The 9,843-nt window shown below is 52.9% G+C and overlaps 1 protein-coding gene across 1 annotated transcript in view; it reads right to left on the reverse strand.

The window, feature by feature from the left end:
* Window positions 1–2,276, reverse strand: part of LOC103168370 (ankyrin repeat and fibronectin type-III domain-containing protein 1-like) — a 75,689-nt gene extending 73,413 nt beyond the window's left edge. The window contains exon 1 of the mRNA XM_039911126.1: window positions 2,092–2,276. Coding sequence (XP_039767060.1) covers window positions 2,092–2,199 — 108 coding nt within the window. The 5' untranslated portion in view covers window positions 2,200–2,276. The remainder of the gene's footprint in view (window positions 1–2,091) is intronic.
* Between the last annotated feature and the right edge of the window lie 7,567 nt (window positions 2,277–9,843).

The raw sequence follows: 9,843 nt of genomic DNA on the forward strand, positions 1-9,843 counted from the left end.
TGCCCCAGCTGCACCCAGCCCGCCCCAGCACCCTCGCCCTACCCGGGCGCCGTGCCCACGCCCAAGACTCCCCCAACCTGGCTCCGCCGCAGCCTTGCCAAGCCAGTTTCCCTGAACCAGGTCAGCCGGCCGCCAGGGCGCCTCCGTCTCTGAGAGGGTGGGAGCCTCCGGGGGGATCGCCTGGAGAGTGGGGAGGCGGGAGTTGGCAGGGCCGAAGGCCCGCTACCGAGAAGGTGAGAGAGACTCAGCTTCCCAAATGGAACCCCAAGGTCGGCCTAGCTCCCAGCCAGCACCCCTCTCCTCTACGGTCTCACATCTCCTGCCGCCAGGATATCCCTCTGCTTGGATGTCCTGCCGTCACCTCAAACTCAACATGTCCGAAACGGAACTCCTCAACTTCCCACCTAAACCCTGTCCACCCTCTGACTTTCCTATTACTCTAGACAGCACCTCCATTCTCTCTGTCTGATGAACCTGTAACCTAGATATTATCCTCAAATCAACGCTCTCATTCAACCCACATCTAACAATAATAATGATGATAACTGTGGTATTTGTTAAGTGCTTACTACGTGATGAGCACTGTACTAAGCGCTGGGGTAGAGAGACGATAATCAGGCTGTGCACAGTCCCTGTCCCCACATGGGGTTTCACAACATGACTAAAATCCTTCCTTTCCTCTCCATTCAAAATGCAGCTACACTGATCCTATCCCACCTGGATTACTGTAACAGCCTCCGCAATGACCTCCCTGCCTCCCGTCTTTTCCCACTCCAGTCCTTACTTCACTCTACTGCACAGATTTTTTTTTTTAAACTGGTCAGTTCACATCTCTCCACTCCTCACGAACCTCTGATGACACCCCATCCGTCTCCGTATCAAACAGAAACTCCTTTCTGTCGGCTTTAAGGGACTCAATCAGCTCACTCCCTCTTACTTTACCTCCCTGATCTCCTACTATGACCCAACCCGCACACTTGGCTCCACTAACGCCAAACTACTCAATGTACCTGGATTTTGTCTGTGTCACCACCGACCCCTTGCTCACTTCCTCCCTCTGGAACCCCTTTCCCTTCAAGTCAAACATATTTATTCAGCCTGCACTGTGTTCATATATAACAGACCACAAATCTCCTCACCTTCAAAGCCCTATTAAAATCACATCTCCTCAAGAGGCCTTCCCTGACTATGTCTAATCTTGTTAAAGTGCTTGTTAAATGCTTATTCTGTGCCAAGCACTGTACTAAGCACTGAGGTAGATACAAGATAACCAGATCCCACATGGAACTCACAGCCTAAGTAGGAGGGAGGACAGGTATTGAATCCCCATTTTGCAGATGAGGGAACTGAGGCTCAGAGAAGCTAAGTGACTTGCCCAAGGTCACACAGCAGGTAAGTGGTGATGAGGAATTAGAATCCAGGTCCTTTGACTCCCAGACCCATACTTTTCTCTATAGGCCATGCTGCTTCCCCTCACTAAGCCCTCCCTCCCTTCCCCTATTTTGCCTTCTGTAATTCATTTTCATGCCTGTTTCCCCTTCTAGACTGTAAACATCTCCACACAGGGATCATCTAGACCTACTCTTTTATATTGTACTTTCCCAAGCCCTTAGTACAGTGCTCTGTTCAATACTATTGATTGATTGATTGATTGATTGATTGAAGGATTTTCACCTAGGAAGAGATTGAGGCCCAAAACCCAGAGCTCCCTCTCCCTCAGTCCCCCTCTCCAGTGCTTGGCTGCGAGAGGCCCCATCTTCCATCCATCGGAGCTGCTCCTGCCCCCCCACCACACTGTCACCTCCCCACCCAGTGAGCCCCGCCAATGCTGTCCCTTCCTGACATGGCCATTTCCCCAGACTGCCCCCTCCCCACCTAGTCACCCCTCAGACTGCTCCCTCCTTACCTGGCCACCAGCCCCCAAACTCTGTCCATCCGTCAGCTTTGAACGAATTCCCTCTTCAGCGCTGCTCTCTCCCGCTACACCCACCTCAGAGCCCCAGCACCCCCCACCCCCCCAGCACTCCCCCCACTGGCTCTCCCCCTCCAGCTCTCCTCTGCCCTCAAGCGCCCCGTGGATCCTGGACTCACAAACTGCCTGCAGAGCTTGGTTTTCCCCCGCTGGTCCTTGGCGTGGGCCATGTAGTCGGGGCAGCCCAGGGAGCCCAGGTGGTCGTCCACGGAGATGCTCTTGCACATGCGCTGGGAGCCGGGGCGGAGGGAACAGAGGGAGAATCCTTCCCTGCGGGGGGATGCCTGGGCCGAGGCCACCACAGGCTCCCGGAGGTCATCCTCCAATCTCCAGGTCTCCTCTGGAAGGGGAGGGCGGGCAGAAGAGGAGACAGAGATAGAGACGACAGCCCCATCAGCCTGAGCCAGACCCCGAGGTCATTCCCATCTTGGGCCTCCCCTCCTTCTCTCCCTCTGCTGTTTCTCATCCAAAACCAAGTGGGGGAGGGAGTATTGGGGGGGGGGCAGTTCATGGAGGCAAGGTCTCAGGGGATTCAGGAGGCACGGAGGGGCCACTCTATGGTTCCTAGAGGTCCCTAAGGGGAGGAGAGTATGGAAGAAGGGTCATATTGTCACCCCAGGGCCTGGAAATCTATTAATGGGATTTAGTCAATGCTTACTATGTGCAAAGCCCTGTACTAAGCACTTGGGAAAGTACAACTCAATCAAGTGGTAGATGGGATCCCCGCCCACAAGGAGCTTACAAGCAAACTTGTTTCTACACTATAAGCTCGATGTGGGCAGGGAATGAGTCTGCCAACTCTGTGTGTTCTCCCAAGCACCTAGTATATATGGTAAATACTCCATAAATATCACTGATTGATTGAAGTCTTCCTCTAGACTACAAGCTCCTTGTGGACAGAGAGCACCTCTACTAATGCTATTATATTGCACTCTCTCGAGGAGTCAATACAGTGTTTTGCACACAGTAAGCGCTCAGTAAATACAAGTGACTGATTGATTCCAGATGGGCACAGGGCCACCTTGTGCCCACAACATTGGCTTTGACCCAGATGAGGCCAGGGTCTTTGGTCACCTTCCCCTCTGTCAGAGTGTAAGCTCTTGGTGGGCAGGGGCCCAGTCACTGCTCTGTTCATCCCCAAGTGCCTAGTACTGTGCACTGGGCCCAGGGGGGTGCTCAGTAAGTGTTAAAACGGCTGCTGCTCCTGGACACGACCGGTCGGAGGGGGAGGGAAGGGAAGGTGTCTCCATCGAAGCTTCCCCCGCCTGGCCAAACTTCAGAGCCCCCAAGGGTGGTGGGGGGGAGAAAGGGGATTCATTCATTCATTCAATAGTATTTATTGAGTGCTTACTATGTTTAGAGCACTGTACTAAGCACTTGGAATGTACAATTTGGCAATGGGTAGAGACCATTCCTGCCCATGAACAGTCTAAATGGGGGAGACAGACAGCAAAGCAAAAGAGAACAAAACTAAAGAAGACCATATCATCAAACAAATAGAATCAAGGAGATATTCATTCACTCATTCAATAGTATTTATTGAGCGCTTACTATGTGCAGAGCACTATACTAAGCGCTTGGAATGTACAATTACACCTCATTAACAAAATAAATAGGGTAATAAATAATATATGCAAATGAGCACAGTGCTGAGGGGAGGGGAAGAGGGAAGAGCAGAGGGTGGAGGGGAGGGGGAGCAGAGGGTCGGGCTGATGCCGGAGGAAGGAGGGAGAAGGGAGGAGGGAAGAGGAAGGAAGACTGTGTCGTTTAGACCGTAAGCCCGTCATTGGGCAGGGATGGTCTCTATCTGTTGCCAAATTGTCCATTCCAAGCACTTAGTCCAGTGCTCTGCACATAGTAAGCGCTCAATAAGTAGAAGCAGCTTGGCTCAGTGGAAAGAACATGGGCTTGGGAGTCAGAGGTCATGGGTTCAAATCCCGGCTCAGTCGCTTGTCAGCTGTGTGACTTCGGGCAAATCACTTAACTTCTCAGTTACCTCATCTGTAAAATGGGGATTAAGACTGTGAGCCTCATGTGGGACAACCTGATCACCTTGTATCCCCTCCAGCGCTTAGAACAGTGCTTTGCATGTAGTAAGCACTTAACAAATGCCATCATTTTTAGAGAAGCAGCATAGCTCAGTGGAAAGAGCATGGGCTTGGGAGTCATAGGTTATGGGTTCAAATCCACACTCTGCCACTTGTCAGCTTTGGGACAGTGGGCAAGTCACTTAACTTCTCTGTGCCTCAGTTCCCTCATCTGTAAAATGGGGATGAAGACTGTGAGCCTCACATGGGACAACTTGATGACCCTGTATCTCCCCCACGTCTTAGAACAGTGCTCTGCACTTTAAGCGCTTGACAAATACCAACATAATAATTATTATTATCCCGGCTCCGCCACTTGTCAGCTGTGTGACTGTGGGCAAGTCACTTCACTGTGCCTCAGTTCCCTCATCTGTCAAATGGGGATGAAGACTGGGAGTCTCTCGTGGGACCACCTGCTGACCCTGTATCTCCCCCAGCACTTAGAACAGTGCTCGGCACATAGTAAGCGCTTAACAAATTAATTAATTCATTCATTTAATAGTATTTATTGAGAGCTTACTATGTGCACAGCACTGTACTAAGCGCTTGGAATGTACAAATCGGTAACAGATAGAGACAGTCCCTGCCGTTTGACGGGCTTACAGTCTAGTCGGGGGAGATGGACAGACAAGAACAATAGCAATAAAAAGAATCAAGAGGAAGAACATCTCATTAAAACAATAGCAAATAAATAGAATCAAGGTGATGTACATCTCATTAACAAAATAAATAATAATGTTGGTATTTGTGAAGTGCTTACTATGTGCAGAGCACTGTTCTAAGCGCTGGGATAGATACAGGGTAGTCAGGTTGTCCCACGTGAGGCTCACAGTTAATCCCCATTTTACAGATGAGGTCACTGAGGCCCAGAGAAGTGAAGTGACTCGCCCACAGTCCCACAGCTGACATGGGGCAGAGCCGGGAGTCGAACCCATGACCTCTGACTCCCAAGCCCAGGCTCTTTCCACCGAGCCATGCTGCTTCCCTGTAAGCTCCCCCAGCGCTTAGAACAGTGCTCGGCACGTAGTAAGTGCTTAACAAATACCAACATTATTATTACAGCGCTTAGTATAGTGCTCTGCACATAGTAAGCGCTCAATAAATACGAATGAATGAGAGAATGAATGAATGAGTGAATGAGTGAGTGAGAATGAGTGAGTGAGTGAATGAATGAGTGAGTGAATGAGTGAGTGAATGAATGAGTGAGTGAGTGAGTGAGTGAGAATGAGTGAGTGAATGAATGAGTGAGTGAGTGAATGAGTGAGTGAGTGAGTGAATGAGTGAGTGAGTGAGTGAGTGAGTGAGTGAATGAGTGAGTGAGTGAATGAATGCATGCATGCATGCATGCATGAATGAATGAATGAATGAACGAACGAACGAGGGAGGGAAGGGGAGAGGGCGGAGGGGCGGCAGGGCCGCTACTCACCGGCAGAGGGCGCGGCGCGAGTCTCCGGAGGCTCGGGGGCGGGGCGTCCTCGGGGGCGGGGGCGGGGGCGGGGGTCCTCCATCGGGTCCGCCGGTGGGGGGTCGGGGTCCCGCGGCGGGAGCCGCCCGAGGCCCGGGGACTGCGGGATGCTGGGCAGGGTGCGGGCCTTGCTCAGGACCGGCCTCGGCTGCCTCCGCTCCAGGGACCTGCGGGGGCGGGGGGGGGGTGGGGGGAGGGGAGGGGAGGGAGAGAGGGGAGGGGGGAGGCGCGGGCACGTGACGCGGGGCCCGGCGCGCGCCCCCGCCCCACCCGGCGCCGCGCCGCGAGCCCCCGCTCCCGTCCCCATGGCAACCGGGGCCCCGCCCCCGCACTCCGTTTAACCGCCGCCCAGCCCCGGACCTGCTTCGAAAACGATAATAAGAATAATGTTGCTATTTGTTAAGCGCTTACTATGTGCACAGCACTGTTCTAAGCGCTGGGGGAGATCCAGGGGCATCAGGTGGTCCCACGTGAGGCTCACGGTTAATCCTCATTTTCCAGATGAGGTCACTGAGGCCCAGAGAAGTGAAGTGACTTGCCCACAGTCCCACAGCTGACAAGTGGCAGAACCGGGATTCGAACCCATGACCCGGGACAAGTCCCAGGCTCCCAAGCCCGGGCTCTTTCCACTGAGCCACGCTGCTTCTCGATAATAATAATAGCATTCGTTAAGCGCCTACTATGTGCTAAGCGCTGGGCGGGGGATACAAGGTCATCGGGTGGTCCCCCGTGGGGCTCCCAGTCTTCATCAGAAGCAGCGTGGCTCAGTGGAAAGAGCCCGGGCTTGGGAGTCAGAGGTCGTGGGTTCAAATCCCGGCTCTGCCACTTGTCTGCTGTGTGATTGTGGGCAAGTCACTTCACTTCTCTCTGCCTCAGTTTCCTCATCTGTAAAATGGGGATTAACTGTGAGCCTCACGTGGGACAACCTGATTACTCTGTATCTCCCCCAGCGCTTAGAACAGTGCTCTGCACATAGGAAGCGCTTAACAAATACCAACATTATTATTCATCCCCATTTTAAAATAAATGTTGGTATTTGTTAAGCGCTTCCTATGTGCAGAACACCGTTTTAAGCGCTGGGGGAGATACGAGGTCATCGGGTGGTCCCCGTAGGGCTCCCAGTCTTCATCCCCATTTTAAAATAAATAAATGTTGGTATTTGTTAAGCGCGTACTATGTGCAGAGCACCATTCTAAGCGCTGGGGGAGATACAGGGTCATCAAGTTGTCCCACGTGAGGCTCACAGTCTTCATCCCCATTTTCCAGATGAGGGCACTGAGGCCCAGAGAAGTGAAGTGACTTGTCCCAAGTCACACAGCTGACAAGTGGTGGAGCCAGGATTAGAACCCATGACCTCCTGCGAGCCGGTCACTGGGCAGGGATTGTTTCTATCTGTTGCCGAATTGTACATTCCAAGTGCTTAGTACAGTGCTCTGCACATAGTAAGCGCCTGGCCCAGTGCTGTATGTTAATTAAAGCTGGTATTTGTTAAGCGCTTACTATGTGCCGAGCACTGTTCCAAGCGCTGGGGTAGATACAGGGTAATCAGGTTGTCCCACGTGAGGCTCACAGCCTGAATCCCCATTTTACAGATGTTATGTTCTGGAACATCCCTGATCCTACTTCCCATGTGGGTTTTTTTATGGTATTTGTTAGCCAGGCACTGTTCTAAGCACTGGGGTAGGTACAAGGTAATCAGGTTGAACACAGTCCCTGTCCCACATGGGCCCGCAGTCGTAATCCCCATTTCATAGGTGAGGTGATTGAGTCACAGAGAAGGGAAGTGACTTGCCCGAGATCACACAGCAGATAAGTGGCAGAGCTGGGATCCTAGAATCCAGGTCCTTCTGACTCACAGGCCTTTGCTCTATCCATAAGCCACACTGCTTCTCCTATTCTGGGAATCACCTGTCCCTCTCCACGTTCCGCCTACCCCAGGTTCCCCGAGGGGCTGAGTAACCCCAGGCTGGGTCAACTTTTATGGCTGCGGCTGCTGCTGTCGGCAGCACGACTGGGCACGCCCACAGCGGAGCCATCAGTGGGGCCCTCAGTGCAGCCCTGGGCAGACACCTCAGTGGAGCCCACAATGGGGCCCACAGGGGGTCTTCAGTGGAGTCCTCAACAGAGCCCACAGCAGGACCCCCAATGGTGGGCACAGCAGAGCCCTCGGCAGGGCTCTCTCAGGGGCCCATAACTTAGCCCTCAGTGGAATGGTCCAGGTAGTCTCCGTGGAGCTCTTAGCAGGGGCCTCAGTGGAGCCACAGTGGACCCTTTAGCCGAATTCTCAATGGGCTCTTAATGAAGCCCTCGGTGGAATCCACAGCTGAGCTCGCAGCAGAATCCTCAGCAGAGTCTACGGCAGAGGCCCTGAGCACAGCCCTCAGTGGGATCCACAGCGGAACACACGGCGGAGATCTCAGTGGGGCCCTCCGTGGAGCTCTCAAGGGCCCTCAACTGAGTCCTCAGCAGAGCTTTCATATAATAATAATAACAGTAAATAATAGTATTTGTTAAGTACTTACTATCTGCCAAGAACTGAACTAAATCCAGGGGTAGATACAAGATAATCAACTTGGACACAGTCCCTGTCTCACGTGGGGCTCACAGTCTAAGTAGGAGGGAGTAGGATTTAATCCCCATTTTACAGATGAAGAAATCGAAGCACAGAGACATTTAGTGACTTGCCCAAGGTCACACGTAGACAAGAGGTGGAGCCAGGATCAGACTCTGAGTGCTCTGACTCCCAGGCCTGTGGTCTTTCCACTTGGCGACAGTACTTCACTTGAGGCAGGGCCCTCAGTGGAGCCTTTGGTGGAGTCCACAGCGGATCTCTCGGTGGGGCCCGCTGAGGAGCTCCCAGTTGGGCACTCACGGAGCTCTCAGCAGAGCTCAGGCGGAGCTTTCAGCAGAGCCCACTGCAGAGCCCTCAGCGGGGCTCTCAGTAGAGCGTTCAGAGAGGCCCTCAAGCAGAGCCCACAGCAGAGCTATCCCTCTCTGCTTTGAGGATAAGGCTGAGTCCAGCCAGCCTGGGTCTGGGTGCTCAGTCCCCCCGCCTCCCTTTCCTCCACTCTCCTCAGCCACTAGGGATGGGGTTGACTGACTAGAGCTAGGGCCTACTTAGTTCCCTGGCTTGGCAAGTCAGTCACGGGCACTTGGATGAGGCTCAGCTAATAAGGATTTGTTCAGGACTCTTCTGCCAAAGCACTTTCCTCTCACTGATCTCCTTGGGGTTCCCACAACATCCCTTTCAAGGAGGAAGAGTAGGATCTGATGAACTCCATTTCACAGATGGGGAAATTGAGATCCGAGAGGTTCAGCGATTTGTCTAAGGTCACCTGGCAAGCAGGGGGCAAGGCTGGGACTCAAACTTGAGTGTCCTGACACCCGGCCAGGGACCCTCTCCATGCTTCCCCAGTGGCTGGGCAGAGAGACCCATGACCAGGGCAGGGTGGAGATTTAGCTGATAAGGGTGAGAACCCCTGAAGCGAACCTACCAAATCCCAACTGTTGGAGAGCAACAAGGTGCTTTCTATTCCTCTTCCTCCTCCTCTTCCTCCTCCTCTTCCTCCTCCTCCTCTCTATCCTGCCCCCTGCCCCAGTGCCCCAGTCCCCTGCTGCTGGGAATTGGCAGATTGTGAGGGAAGCCAGGCAACTGCTAGGAGGCTCAGTGGGCAGGGGAGCAGAGGTTTAGAGGGGAAAAGAGATGGGGAGAGGAAGCTGGTGGGCTCAGGAAGAAGGAAGTAGAGCCAGGGATTGGAGGCTGGCCCTAGCTCAGGACAGGGTCCCATCCTCACCGCTTCCAGCCAGCCAATGGCAAGACCCTTGGGTACCCAGTCAGAAAAATGGGTCAGCAGAGCATGCACATGCACGCACACACACATGCAGAGGCAAACACATGCCAGCAAGCATGTGTTTAATAATAATCATTATTGTTAAATAATTAATAATAATAATAATTGTGGTATTTCTTAAGCTCATTCTATGTGCCAGTCACTGCTCTAAGCACTGGGGTAGATACAAGATAATCAAGTTGGACACAGTCCCTGTCTCATATGGAACTCACAGTCTTAATCCCCATTTTACAAATGAAGTAACTCAGTCACAGAGAAGTGAAGTGACTTGCCCAAGGTCACATGACAGGAGGCAGAGCCAGGATTAGAACCCAGGATCTTCTGATTCCTAGGCCTGTGCTCTATCCACTGGTCCACGCTGCTTCTTTACAGGGCACGTGTAGGCACTCAGAAGCATGCAGGGAGACACATACTCGGCCACTGGCCTGCTGTGTGATTTTGGGCAATTCACTTAACTTCCCTGGGCCT

This window comes from Ornithorhynchus anatinus, chromosome 2, assembly GCF_004115215.2.
Source record: "Ornithorhynchus anatinus isolate Pmale09 chromosome 2, mOrnAna1.pri.v4, whole genome shotgun sequence".
Classification (NCBI taxonomy): Eukaryota; Metazoa; Chordata; class Mammalia; order Monotremata; family Ornithorhynchidae; genus Ornithorhynchus; species Ornithorhynchus anatinus.